At 34.9% G+C, this 14,789-nt stretch overlaps 1 protein-coding gene across 5 annotated transcripts in view; it reads left to right on the top strand.

Annotated features, from left to right (window-relative positions):
• STRN3 (striatin 3) overlaps nt 1-13,444 on the top strand; it is a 41,590-nt gene extending 28,146 nt beyond the window's left edge. For 3 of the 5 annotated variants that reach the window (XM_014068142.2, XM_014068143.2, XM_014068141.2), the window contains 10 exons: nt 1,099-1,239; nt 4,137-4,270; nt 6,490-6,665; nt 6,765-6,812; nt 7,109-7,230; nt 7,478-7,645; nt 8,072-8,212; nt 8,766-8,873; nt 11,586-11,672; nt 11,763-13,444. In XM_014068142.2, coding sequence (XP_013923617.2) covers nt 1,099-1,239; nt 4,137-4,270; nt 6,490-6,665; nt 6,765-6,812; nt 7,109-7,230; nt 7,478-7,645; nt 8,072-8,212; nt 8,766-8,873; nt 11,586-11,672; nt 11,763-11,932 — 1,295 coding nt within the window. In that variant the 3' untranslated portion in view covers nt 11,933-13,444. The remainder of the gene's footprint in view (nt 1-1,098; nt 1,240-4,136; nt 4,271-6,489; nt 6,666-6,764; nt 6,813-7,108; nt 7,231-7,477; nt 7,646-8,071; nt 8,213-8,765; nt 8,874-11,585; nt 11,673-11,762) is intronic. The other 2 variants (XM_014068144.2, XM_014068145.2) reach the window with 1 other exon arrangement.
• Nucleotides 13,445-14,789: the final 1,345 nt, after the last annotated feature.

Raw genomic sequence — 14,789 nt, 5'->3', positions numbered from 1 at the left:
TTTCTGAACTCCCATATTTGGGCATTTTCTCTTATTTCTGTGGTGTAATTATGGGATTTCTGGGGCCGCAAAACATATATTTAGGATTGCATAGAGATAGTACAACTGCCTACTCCAATCTGCTCAGGAGAAATACATGAAATAGAAGTTCTGTCGTATCTCAATTTTAATTTCCCCCCCCATCCCAGCAGAATATTGGAAATAAATTGTGTAAAGTAAATCAGCACTCTTATGAACAAGATAATTTACTGAAAATTGAACAGAATGGAACAAAATTTGGGATTAAGGCAGAAGCTAGCAAAAGAAAAAATAGGTTTAAAAATGAACTGAATCTGCCCCAGGGCTGTAGGGAAAAAAATCCAAAAAAAGAATTTCCCCCAGTGCATCTCTGTGAACAGGTACTTGGACAGTAGCTTGGAATGTTTTGGACTCTCTCATTCTCGGATCCCCCCTCCTTCCTGTTTATATGATTCGGAGTGGAGCTATTAGTAAGGAAGAATTCCAGAAAGTATGCGCTAAGTGAATTTCCTCCCTTACTTTTATATAAGAGAGTACTTTGTTTATTTTTTAATTCTTTCATTGGAGCTACATCTCATATTAACAGTTTCAGATCAGCTTTGTGGTTATTAATGATGGTTCTAAACATTAAGTGTGCTTTGATACTTATAAATTACTTTTTTATTTAGAAACCCAGAAAAGGGGGAAAGTTGACAGTTTGTTGCCTCCCAGTCACCCAATTATTGTTTCTCTTTTTGTAATCAAACTTCTCTAGTATTATCAAATAATAAAAATTCTGGGGGTGGTTTGTACATAAATTCTACGGCCTTTCATAAGGAGTTCAGACATTCAAGTTTTCTCCTCTTTTACCGTAAGCAGAACACCAGCAATTTAATTAAAAAAAACAAAAACAGTCTGAATCCTTTTTTTGAAGCTTTATTTTTAATTCTTTTTCAAATATACAAAATACGTTTTATGAAAGCATCTTTATTTAATAACATCACATTAAAACAATATTAATTAGCAAAATGGGCGTGTAAATGGATATTAATTTAAGAGGGAGCAATAAAATGAACCTTTGCTGCTGACATTAATTTACAGGGGTCAACAGGACAAAACTGCACGACATGATATCTGATCTGGGCGATGATGAGCTACCCCACATCCCTTCAGGAGTCATTAATCAATCTAGGTCACCCTCTTCTAGAATGACTGATCATGAAGGTGCAAGAGCAGAGGAAGGTACAACAAATTCACCTATTTATTTGTATTTAGAAATTTTGATATAAAATAACGCACATTTATAGCCCATTTGAACCAGATGCCTATATTAAGATGCACTTGCAACTTGGTTCTGAAAAGACTACCACTTTATATTCACCAGATTTTGTTTGGAATGATAGAAAAATGATACTTAAAATTGAGTTTAAAATATATACATAGAATAAATGAACTTAATAAAACAACAGGGAGCAACAAATTATAAGACATGGATGAAATCAGTTTTCTAGTGAGCAGTGATTTTCTGTTTTATTCATTCTAGTGTAAGATCCCCCCCCCCAAAAAAAAGTTGCATTCACAGTAACTGATAACACAAAGAGTTGATTGCTAATATATTTTGGAATATGTAAATAAGTGCTAATCAAAATCTACATATTCATCAACTTTGAATATTTTGTGCAACGTATACTCCTAAAAATTCTCTCCAGCAAAAAGAACCTTTCCTTAAAAAACAAATCTTTTCAAGTGAACAAATGGATTACAATGTAAAACCTTTGATATATTAGATTTATGTAGCAAACTATGGACAGTCACATAAACATCTTGACATTAGTTGATCTGCTTTCACTATTATTAGTCCTGGATCCTTTATTGTCAGCAAGAAATGTACTTTGCAGAATCATAGAACTGCTATAAAACCATCTTCTTTCCTGATTAACAATGTTTGAGTCATTAAGCTATTCAAAGAGATAGGTGGTAACTTTTATGATATGCAATGTAGCTGGATGAATCTGCTTATGATGCATAGAGGAATGGATGTATGACCTCATTCACCACAGTGCAAAATTCAGGCATTCCATGTTGAAGTTTATTTTAAATAAATAAACAATAAATAAATTTTATCTTTGTCAAAACCAAAGTATATCCTAATAATAGAAGGGTGGCGCAGTGGTTAAATGCAGCACTGCAGGCTACTGCTAGATCAGCAGGTCAGCGGTTCAAATCTCACCGGCTCAGGGTTGACTCAGCCTTCCATCCTTCCGAGGTGGGTAAAATGAGGACCCAGATTGTTGGGGGCAATATGCTGACTCTCTGTAAACCGCTTAGAGAGGCCTGAAAGGCCTATGAAGCGGTATATAAGTCTACTGCTATTGCTATTGCTATTTATTTTTATTTTATTTTCCAACTATGCTCTGCATATGCATGATTTTTTTGGTTACTTTCTTGTTTTCTAATTTCAGCGAGCTCTCCAATACCAAGAAATACAGGCTTCACATAATTATAAATAAATAAAACTACATCATTCTTCATATATTTTTTCTTACAATGATCGCACTGAAAACTAATTGATTTTAACATGAAGAGTATGCACGAAAGGTTTCTAAGATAAATAACCTGATATCTCAGTGTAAAGATAGAACATCCTTAAAATTCATATGAAAACATCCAATGGTTTGAAACCATTTATTGATTACATTTGAAGGAGTGATTCATTTTTTCAAATTATTTTTGGGGAGGAAAAAGCATATCTTGAGCTGAAGAGGTGTGCTTCAGTTAACATCCACTGAAGAAAGATGGATTTTTGTTGATTCTATAGCTTGCAATGCCACCTTCCATTTTCTTTCAGAGAGTACCACTTCCTTGTATAACAGCTTTAATATTTAAAGCTTTGTTCTTGGAGTAGCAGAAGGAGAAGAAAATAAGTACGTTTCCTTTCTTGCTTCCTCCTATAAGCAGAATTCTGCTTATAGTTAAAACATAGCTATTTCAATATTATATGATGTATTTAAAAATTATTGAATTTTTATCTTCTGTGATCTTAACACACTTATTAGCTTACAAATAAAATAAAACTGCAATAAAAAGCAAACAATGCAAAAAAATTTAGAAAAGGTATAAAATCCATAAAGCATAGAATACCAAAACAATGAGCTTCCATTACTCAAACATCTTTCAACATTATTTCAGAAGATGACAACAGTAGGAACAAATCTAACTTCAAGTGGGAAGTCATTCTGAAGGGCTGGCACTATCAGCAAAGAACAACACTAATGAGTATCGCTTCTCCTTGAGCTCCCAAAAGTAGGGAACAATCAACTGCTTCTTCCAGCAAAATCATAATGGTTCTGTTAGGGAGATGCAGTCTTTTAGGTAGCTTGCTGCCAAGTCATAAAGAGCTTTGTTGGTTATCACTGTATTTTATTTTTGTTTATCGACTTAATTTATATGGTTGCCCATTTCTCATAAATGTTCTCTGTTGTAAGATACTCAGAACCACTTATATGAGCATCTGGGCTTTGTATCATGTACTAGCTGAAGCTTCCACATGGCAGCTACATGTAAGGTGCATTGTAGTAGTTTACATATGTAGTGATGAGGGCATGAGTCATTGTTGCAAAGTTTTGGTTCAGTAAAATAAAATGTAATGGGAAAACTGGTAAAGCAGTTGTATAAGAGATAGCAAAGAGGAAATAATCCCCAAAATCTCTTCTGCATCTCTCTTCCACCAAGTCTTTTATAAAGAGGTTCTTTGGAGACATGCAAGAGGGTAGGATGATTCAGAGGGGAATTGAAGGAACTTTTCCATTGCAAGAATGGAAAAGAATATGCTTTTGGAAAGATGGAGCAAATTAGTTGCATTATTTCTTATGTGTAGTCCTTAATATTTAAAATAGGTATGAATTAAAATAGACCTTGATTTTCTGCAATAATTGATAAATTTATATAATAATTGAAATAATTCTGTATAACATTTTGTGATCTCATGTTACATGGTTCTTACATTATAAATTGCAAAACTTCAGACAAGCATAAAAACACTGCATTTATGCAGAGTATATTTTTATAATATTTAGTTACATCTTTAAGCTCATATATTAATTTACATCACCTAATAAACAGTGTTTTGTTTCTTACAGCTGAGCCAATAACGTTTCCATCTGGTGGGGGAAAGTCGTTTATTATGGGTTCAGATGATGTATTGTTAAGTGTACTAGGCCTTGGGGATCTTGCAGACTTGACTGTGGCAAATGATGCAGATTACAGTTATGATGTAAGTATAACATGTTTAGCACCCAGTATCTTTTAAACTGAACCAAGAACTTTGGAAATGTTTAGAACACTGTTTCCCATCCATGACAATTTCCAGGTATATGGACTTCAAATCCCAGAAGCATGGGATTTGCATCAGAAGCACCACAGCTAGCATGGCTAGTGATACCAATTTTAGGAGTTGAAAATCCACAACCTGGAAATTACCACGATTGAAAAACACTGCTTTAGACCCATCAATAATACTGCAGTCCTGTGATATACATTTATCTAAATCCTGTAAATAGATAATTTCTGGTTGGAGAATTAACACCAATAAATATACTGTGCCATGTATTTATTGAATGTATTGAATGAACATTCACTTTCTTCATTGGGAAAATTATGTTAAGATTTAGGAAGATCTGGCTTCCAGGTCTGACATTAGGTTTAGTAACTGTTGTTACCTAATGGAGCAGGAACTAAATGTACCTATTCCAAGAACATAGGTTTAGAAGTTTTTTCCATAATTTTATTTAGGTTAAGATCACAATTTTGACATAGCTACTCTAAAATAATAACATTCTTATCTTGTAGATATGCATGCAATGTAGGATTATTCTAATGCTGTTTGTTTAAAAAAAAATTCAGTTCATATATAGCATCTCCTATACAAGTTGTTGGTACAATAAGATCCATTATTTCCTCCATAATTACAAGCTTTTCCAGATCCTAATACTGCAAAGGAGTCCCAACTTATGATACCCCCATTATTATATATTTCATTGTTGAAATAACACTTCAGGAAATGAAATGCAGGGTTTTTCTCCAAACCTAACATTTCTCATTGATACCAGAAAGTTCCACTTTGGACTAATTTATCCCAGAATATTTTTCCAAAAGTCTAATGGAGCATTTGGTGAGCTTAAAGCTTTCAATAGAACAGTAATTTCTTTGATATTATATACTGTTCATACCATGATTGTTCATGATTACTCAGACACTCACTCACAGACTTGCTCTTCCTGCAATAGCATTCTAGGCATCACTTCTGGGAGTCACTTCCCAGAGCTTCTTAGTACCTGTATTTTTCGGAGTATAAGAGGCCCCGGAGTATAAGACATACCAAGGTTTTGAAGAAGCATTTTTTTTTAAAAGTAGGTAGGTAGATAGAGGGATAGACAGAGAGAGAGAAATACAGTAGGTAGGTAGGGGAAGAGATAATACTTAGGTAGGTAGGTAGGTAGATAAAGGGAGGGGGGAGAGAGAGGGTAGGTAGGTAAGTAGGTAGGTAGAGGGATAGAGAGAAAAATAGAGATACAGAGAGAAATACGGTAGATAGGTAGGGAGAGGGAGTAGTTAGGTAGGTAGATAAAGGAAGAGAGAGAGAGAAAGAAATAGAGTGAGCGAGAGAAATACAGTAGATAGGTAGGTGTTTCTGCTGGCACAGCACTTGATCAATGTAATTCTCATCAATCAGTTAAAGAGCTTTCCAAAAGGGGGAAAAAAAGTTTTTGCACCTCCCCAAAATGACCCATTTTTCACAAAAATGGGCCCTTTTTTTTTTTTTTTTTTAAAGGCATGAATAGCCAGGGGGGGGGCTTGCAGAGTGCTCCGGGGGGGGGGGCAAAAACCAGCAAAAAATGTTTTTTATCAAAAAATTTCATGCATAGCCTTATGGAGGCTTAACCTATACTCCTGGGGGCTGGGGGGGGGAAACAACGGCCTGTTCTTTGCTCATTTCTGCCCTCCCCAGCCCCCAGGAGCTCTCTGAAAGCCTCCATAAGGGTATACACAGCCATTTTGGTAAGGGGCGGGGCTTCGGGAGGCAAAAAATACTGTATTCGGTGTATAAGACGCACCCAGATTTTCAGCCTCTTTTTTTGAGGAAAAAAAGGTGCATCTTATACTTATATGGTAAATCAAGATGGACCCCAAGATTGTAGCAACCCAAGGTCATGTCACCATGTTTTATGATAGTTTTGCCAAAAAGATGGCATTTATTTCTGGTTTTTGGCAAAACTGTGCCCATAGCAAACCATTAGTTTGCTTAATGGCTGCAACATTCAGTTAACAACTGCAAACAAGGTTGTAAAGCCATATTAGTCACATGATCAACCCCTTTTAGAGTTGTCACAGCTTACAACTGTAGTGGTCAGGCTCCATTACAGTCATTAGTTGAAGACTACCTATATAGCTGTATGCTTTTGCTACTAATGTTAACATTCATTTTTATTTTAGCTGCCAGCCAACAAAGATGCTTTTAGAAAAACCTGGAATCCTAAATATACATTGCGCAGCCATTTTGATGGAGTGCGAGCATTAGCTTTCCATCCTGTGGAGCCTGTGCTGGTTACAGCCTCTGAGGATCATACCCTAAAACTTTGGAACTTACAAAAAACAGTACCTGCCAAAAAGCAAGTATATATTTACATACGTTAAAGAACATGGAAGTTCTGAAGTTTTAATATGTCAAGATCATGCTCACAGATTGCTTTTTGACATTTTTATTTTAGGAGTGCCTCATTAGATGTGGAACCTATTTACACATTCAGAGCCCATATGTGAGTATTTCTAATTTTTTAATATTCCTGACAAATGCTTCTCCAGGTAGCCTAAAGAAAGTTCTATATGAGAAATGGTTGATTTAATGGCTGCACATTCATTCTTTTGATTTTATTTAACTTTAAAACAGCAATCAGATATATTCTGAATATATTTCTAAGCATTAAAAATGTTTTATATTATTTATGTAATTTATAGAAAAATATGCATCAAAATGTTGATAATCTTAACTTTCTAAATTCAAAACTGTAATTGTTTTATTAATAGTAATAATAGTCCCTTTGTTTTAAAATAGTGGACCTGTGTTATCCTTGGCAATTAGTTCTAACGGAGAACAGTGTTTTAGTGGTGGTATTGATGCAACTATTCAGTGGTGGAATATGCCTAGCCCTAATGTGGACCCATATGATACATATGGTAAGCCTTATCTATAAATGTTGTAAAGTGTAATATCAGTCACGTAATTAACCTCTCTGAGATAACCTTTATGTTCCATAATAAACTGAATGATTGCTCATATGAATTTAAATTGCAATGTTTTCTGTGATCTTTGGATTGATCTCAGTCAAGATCCATATAGCATGTTAATTAAGATCCTTATAGCATGTGAACTAATATGTCCTTAGCAATATTAAACCTAACATCTTTTTTAATTTTTCTACAGAGCCAAATGTTCTAGCTGGCACATTAATCGCTCACACAGATGCTGTCTGGGATCTCGCTTATAGTGGTATAAAGAATCACTTACTATCTTGTTCAGCAGATGGCACTGTTAGATTGTGGAATCCACCAGAAAAAGTGACCTGTATTTGCACTTACAATGGAAATAGAGGTGAGTTGTGTGAAAGTCTTTACTTTTTAAAGAAAGTTCAGAAGAATAAATCAAATATACCAAAGAGTTGATTAATAGTAATTCTAAAAAATTCAAAATTTTAATAGGTAATTATAATAATTCTCAGAAGTTTTTTACCACATGCTTTGGCTATATATTGATGCCTTCTTGGTAGATCTGGGACAGTGGTCCAATTAGTGTGGGAAGAGATGGTATCCTATCCATTTACTTTAGGATGACAAAGATACTAGCAATCAATGGAATTGGGTTTGAAGAAAGTTAGGTAGGCTTTAATTATTTTCCAGATAGATTTATTATGTTAAAAATTAGTACTTCTAAGAAAATACTGAATGAAGAAATGTAAAAATTTGGGTTAACAAATAGTTTTTACAGAATCTATGGGTTTTTCCCCCCTGTGTGCTTTAGAATATGGAATTCCCACATCAGTTGACTTCATAGGCTGTGATCCTGCCCATATAGTGACATCGTTCAGCACTGGCAATACTGTCATCTATGATTTGGAAACATCCCAGTCACTGGTAATGCTGTCCTCACAAACAGATTCTGGTAAATTTGTTTCTTTTGTTTCAATTTCTTTGCTTGAATTACTCTTATAAGCATATTGCACCAAATTGATAGAATTACTTTGCATACCAAATTGAAATGGTTCAAGTTCTAAACATTTAGGATAATGAATTGCAACGAACCATTGCTTATCTTGAGCTCTGATGCTCTTATATCCCCCTGTTTGCACACAAAGAAGAGAAATGAAAAGTTGTAGGCTTTCACCTTATTGCAAACTTACGTTTTGCCATTTCTAAATAAATGCTTTGCCACAGATTGGATGGAAATTTGTACTCTCTAGTATTCAATGGAAGCAAAGAATCAGAGAAAGTCAAATTTGAAATTTGCCGTTATTCCATCTCATAATAATGATTGCAATTTTTAACTTCTGCCTGTATCCTCAGTGGAAATTTCCTAGCAGAGTTGACTAATTTAATAGCATAGTAACAGTTTAATGATTTTGAAATATAAGGCTAAAGCAAACTATCTGTATTAATGCTTCCTTAATTCCTTATACTTAATTAAAGTGTAATAATTGCTTCTGTTTCATTCCTAGGATTGCAGTCAAGCAATCACATTAACAGAGTAGTAAGTCATCCTACACTTCCTGTAACAATAACAGCTCATGAAGATAGACACATAAAGTTTTTTGACAATAAAACGGGTAAGGAAATAAAAACAGTTTTCTTGAAATTTCCAAATTTTATATTTTACCTTTTTCTTTACATTTTGGACTTACTTGAATGTTTGTCTTGTCTTTTTTATTTTTGTCATTCTGCTATTCTTTCCTAATCCCTAGCCTTCACATTTCTATTTGCCTTTTTGTCTTTTTTTTTCTTTGATCTGTCCTTTCATCATAAAAGTGATTGAAAGAGAGCATATTCATCTGACTGTAATGGTTGGTCTCAGCTTGTTTCCTTAAGCTTAAAGTTAGAAGTATTATTTGATGAATTTTTCAAAGGGATTAAGTCATTAGGATCTAAATTTTGAAGCCTTTTTGTAGTGGATCAGATAATGTTTTCTAGTAGTTACTGACCTATTTCATGTTTCTATTATCTGTTAGTGATTATAATTAACATTTTGAAATCAGGATTATCAATCCAAAAAGTATTTCATCCTGACACTCATAAGGGATCAGAATAAAACTTAGTACATTACAAAAGAAGATAAATGGTATATTAACTGGGCTTTAACATTCTCCTTTAAATGCTACAGATTCAAGGGCAAAGTAATGGATAAAGCATGGTTTTTAATGATTCCGGACTTGAGAAGCATTTAGCTCATGGATATCAAACTCGATTGCTTCTCGTGACAAATTGTTAACTTTAATTGCAGAGCCGGGGTGGGTGTGGCCTGTATGTGATACATCCGGCCCACGGGCTGCCAGTTTGACAGGCCTGATCTAGCTGAAAGCTGAATTACATAGAGTAATCTAATAAACAGTTGTTTTATTTCTCTTGCATATTTGTTTGACTCTCTAGTCTTCTCAAACTATAAATATTTTATTCCCTGCATTTATTAAATTATTTTAAAACATAATAAAAAAGTAGGAAAAGCTTAAATAAGGAAGAGGCATACAAACATAACATTTAGTGAGCATTTCAAAGTAATTTTTGTTTGATTCTATATATTAGAATATCTTATGTCAACTTAAATATCAGATTAATGGTAGCATCAAAATAGAACAGAATAAATTGTAAATCAAGCTGTGAAATTAGATTTCTATTTCATCTAAATATTCCATCACTAGTTAATAAGTCCCAAAGACATTTTAATTTTTAAAAAAATTAAATCTTCCTTTTGGGGAAACCCAAACTACAGATACAGTCTAAGCCTATATAGAATAAAATTATGATCTAGAAATTGTGTCCCTGTTGAATTCTATATGAGATTTTATTTTTATATATAAGGTTATTTGTGACATTATGCAACTTGGATGGTAAACATACTACACAGGTAATCTTCAATTTATAGCCACAATTGAGTCCTGACCATGCTGCAATGGTCATAAGTTTGAAAAAATGGTCATAAGTCACTTTTTCAGTGCCATCATAACTTTGAACAGTCATTAAACGAGCTGTTGTAAGTCAAGGACTATCGGTACATCCACAATTTAACATATTATTCTTCTAAGAAAGAATTGTACATAATTTCCAGTGAAACGAACATGGTGTCAACAATTATAACCATAGCTTCTATTTTGATATACTTTGTAGCAATATGAAGTTTTATAATATTTTAGTACTCTGATGGCGAACCTATGGCACGTGTGCCATAGGTGGCAAATGGAGCCATATATGCCGGCACATGAGCTGTCAGCTCCTGGGTGCATCTGCACACTGCCCAGCTGGGTTTTGGTCTTCCGGGGGGCTGGGGGAGGCTGTTTTGCCTCCTGGGCTTGAGGAAAGCCTTCGGAGCCTGGGGAGGCAAAATACGGCCCCAACAGCCCAACTGGAAGTTCGGAAACAATCCGCTTCTGGCTTCTAGAGGGCCTGTGAGGGACAGGGGAAGGCTGTTTTCACACTCCCGGGGCTTCAGGAAAGCCTCTGGAGCCTGGGAAGGGTGAAAACGGTTTCCCCTGGCCCCCCAGAGGCTCCCCGGAAGTTGGAAATGGATCATTTCCAAACTTCTGGTTGGCCCATTGAGCTTCTTTTAGGCCCTACCCAGACTTTGGAGACTTTCCTGGAGCCTGGGAAGGGGGAAAACACCCTGCCCTGCCCTTTCAGGAGGAAATACCAAACTCAGCTTGGAGGCAAGTAGTGTGGCGCACATGAGGGGGGGGTGTGCGTGCATGTGGGGGCACACTTTGCATTATGGGTGCCGGCACGCGCGGGCGCTATCGCACGCATTCCTTTGCATTTTTGGCAACCAACAACAAAAAGGTTAGCCATCACTGTTTTAGTGTGTTGAAAAGAATTCAACTTTCAGAATTTGAGTTGGTAATCATTTACCAGAATTGTTGGGTTTTGTGGCTTTGTCACCTAATGAGAAAAAAATGATCTATCCCAATTATTATATTTCTGGACAGCCATTGCGATGACCTTGAATAAACTCTGCAGCAACAAAAACATGCTTTTATAAGTTGTTGTCATGTAGTTTTTTCAAAGTCATTTCTGTTGCTCTCCACAATTTCCAGCATTTTTATAGAATGAATCTGTTTTAGCGATCAAGACTGAAGCAAAAGACATGCCAGTTTTTTCTAATCGTTATGCGCACTACAAATTTAATATCTTTCTTTTGATAATCATTGTTGCATGTCAATTCTGTTTGAATTTTGTATTGCACTCTTATTTTTTTCTTCCAATCATATAATTACTTTATCTTTTATAAAGTATAAGTCTTTATTCTTCATATTTATTATGTACATTAATACTAGGTAAAATGATCCATTCGATGGTTGCTCATTTGGATGCTGTCACAAGCTTAGCTGTGGATCCTAACGGAATCTACTTGATGTCTGGAAGTAAGTTAACAAGCTCCTGTATTGCCAAGAGACTTCCTAGTAATGCATTTGTGCTTTATTTATAACACTTCTGTTTACCTCTTTGTTCAGGTCATGACTGCTCTATTCGATTATGGAACTTGGACAGTAAAACATGTGTGCAAGAAATAACCGCCCATAGAAAAAAGCTGGACGAATCCATTTATGATGTAGCTTTTCACCCTTCAAAAGCATACATTGCAAGTGCAGGTGCCGATGCCCTTGCTAAAGTATTTGTGTGACACAATAAAGCAAGCCTGAACTTTAGTAGCAGGTTTGCCTGGACAAAAAGAGGGAATGCATCACTGCCATCACTGTAACGGTTACTGATGACACTACATGTAACCAGCCTCAGCAGAGACTGTGTTTGGGGCAGGTATAAATTGGTCAGACTGCGATCTCATGAATAATACTGGGCTGATTCATTTAACTGTAATTACTGTATTTTGGGGTGGGGGGTGGGGGGGAAAGCAAACCAGTATTTGTAGCCTTGACTGGATACGAACTGAGCATTTGTTCTTTAGGTGTGTCTTTAAACGAACGTGGAATCAAATCTTATTAAAGACGTTTATTTTGGACTCTGTGTGCTGCCTTAGGGTTAGGAATGTGCTCTTGTGGGGGTGAGGTGGTGGGGAGTGAGCTCCAAGAGTAGCTTTCTTTGCATCTCTTAGTATTTTCTGTTTATCGGTCAAATGCCACAGAATCCCCTTTTAAACTTTTATTTTGCTTTAAAGAAAAAGGAACTAACTTAAAATATTTAGCATTAGTTGCACAAAATATTTCGATAAAATTCTAGTTTTTATATGTCTTTTATATATTTAGCCTGTCATAACAGTGCTCAAGATTGTATGGATGACGTTTTTCTGCATTATAGTATCCTAAACCAGAGATCTTGCTGGCCTGCTGCCCTGTAACAACACGGTTCCCTTTGTTGCCTAACAAAGCTCTGCTACGTCCTTTCAATAGGATACTAATTAATCATCACTGCATTACCGGTTTCCTAAAGGACTGTAAAAAAATGTGTGTAAAAGGAACACAGAGGAATTAAACATGTCCAGCCCTTCCAATGAACTTTTAAAATTAATCTTGACATCCTATCACTATGTGATATTTTGTACATCTTACTGTATTTACGAGATTATTTATCAAGGTTTACCCATCTGGCTAATGGCCTATTATTTATTTCACTTTTTGTTGGACTTTATATTCTTTTTATGTAGTATGTTAATGGGCCCTGTATATCTATTATGGCACTCTTTGAACAGTCTAAAATAGACTAAAAATGGGACATGTAATAGTTTTTAAGTTACAGACAAACTTTTTTTCCCCCAGCTAAGCGTCTGGATTAAAGTTGATTCCGAGAAGTTGTTTCAGAACTTCTGGAGTGAAAATGTTTTTATTTGCAGTTCAGATAGAATGCAAAATTGTAGTTGAATCAAGAGTCAGAAATTGGCTGTGTTTTGAATTGTTATTCCTGCGTTTGATTTGTTTTTTTCAGATGTGCTTCAGTTTATAATGTAACTAAAGATTTTGTTTGTGTAACTGCATGATTAAGACAATAAAGTATTTTTTCTAGTCTTCCACAAAAATCTTTTTGATCAGTTTGCGAGTTTTGATGAGTTTTGTAAGTTTTCTGTTTTATGAACTATGAATCAGCAAATTTTTAAGATTGTACAACATAACAAAAAGTACCGCTGTTTAAAAAGATAATGTATATAAAATGCATATAATAAATACTAAATGGTGTACCTGTATATTACTGTTGGCTATATTTTGTTACAAAATGTATGTGTATCATTCTGTTCTCTTAAGTAACTGAACTAGGAAATGAATGTTTCAACAGCACAAGTATTGTTTACATATTGAGGTAATTTTTGTTTTTTTAAGTACGGTAGTTGTATTATGTTATTAGTAATTTGGGACAGTATTCCTCCCTTACAAGAACTTGTTTCAAAACATATATTCCTAGTATTTTTAAGTGGACAATGGCAAGGTAACATATTTTGCATTTTAATTCATAACAATGCTACCTTTGATCAAGTGGTTTTTAAAAATTTTGGACTAGTTCTATAAATTCTACAAATATTGATGCCTTTACTTTAGAGATTAGATAATATATAGCATACTTTTAGATGTAGATTTGCTAATTAACGTTAAATGAGTTATGTGAGTGTCAAAGGGAGGGGACGCAGTAAATCTCTGCAGAAATTATGTTCCAAAGAGAGGGAGCCGCTACAGAGAAGATCCTTCTGTGCCCTGCCAGATGTATCACCTTAGGAGACAGCAATATTCCTTCCTTCCCCCCCTCTTCTCAGCCAGGTGGATATAACCAAAAAGAGACAGTTCCTCGCATAATCCAGTCCCAAGCCATGAAGGGCTTTAAAGATGACAACCCACACTTTTAAGTAGAATCTGTCAGCATCATTGCATAGATGAAGGGCATGTTTGCTGGTGGGGAGGTCTTTTTGTTCCCTTTTTGGCTTGTTGATTCTCTCTTGCATAGTATGTAGATACTGTGTATGTCTATGTCTATTGATAGTTAATTTGTGCAAGTTTCAGGTTTCTAGAAATTCCCTAGCATTTTTGGACCTGGCTTGGTCTAGAATGGTCCGTTTCCCATTTGAAACTATGGTTAACCCTGTCCATATGTTGTGAAATTAAAAATTAAATTAAATTTACTAGTAATGCAAATAGTTGCATTTGAAAGAACTCTGGAATAAACAGAATGCACATTTAAATAAAATTTAAATAAAAGATGAGTTTGAAAAAGTGATGAATGTGTTATGATTTTAAAATAAAATTAAGTTACCTTTTTCATGCTAATTGGCCATCCCAGAATGTGTAAGAAGGATTGGCCATCCATTTTATTATGCTGGAACTGTAAAATGATGGAAAGCATATTTATTTGTTCTGTTATCTTGTTTTGGTTGAATATTTATTAGTGGTTTGGGAAAGAATATTGTTTAAAGAGATCAATGTGATTTTGAATTATATTCATAATTACATAACTATGAATATTTGGAATTTATCATTAGTACTTTTCTATAATGAAAAAATTCTAACCCTGGATTGATATATACGAACTACTTCAGAACTGCT

This window comes from Thamnophis sirtalis, unplaced genomic scaffold (genome assembly GCF_051295495.1).
Source record: "Thamnophis sirtalis isolate CommonGarterSnake01/CBP01778 unplaced genomic scaffold, rThaSir2_p1.2 scaffold_1, whole genome shotgun sequence".
In the NCBI taxonomy this organism is placed as follows: Eukaryota; Metazoa; Chordata; class Lepidosauria; order Squamata; family Natricidae; genus Thamnophis; species Thamnophis sirtalis.
The sequence above is the reverse complement of the archived record's forward strand: the minus strand, read 5'-3'. Positions and strand labels throughout refer to the sequence as shown.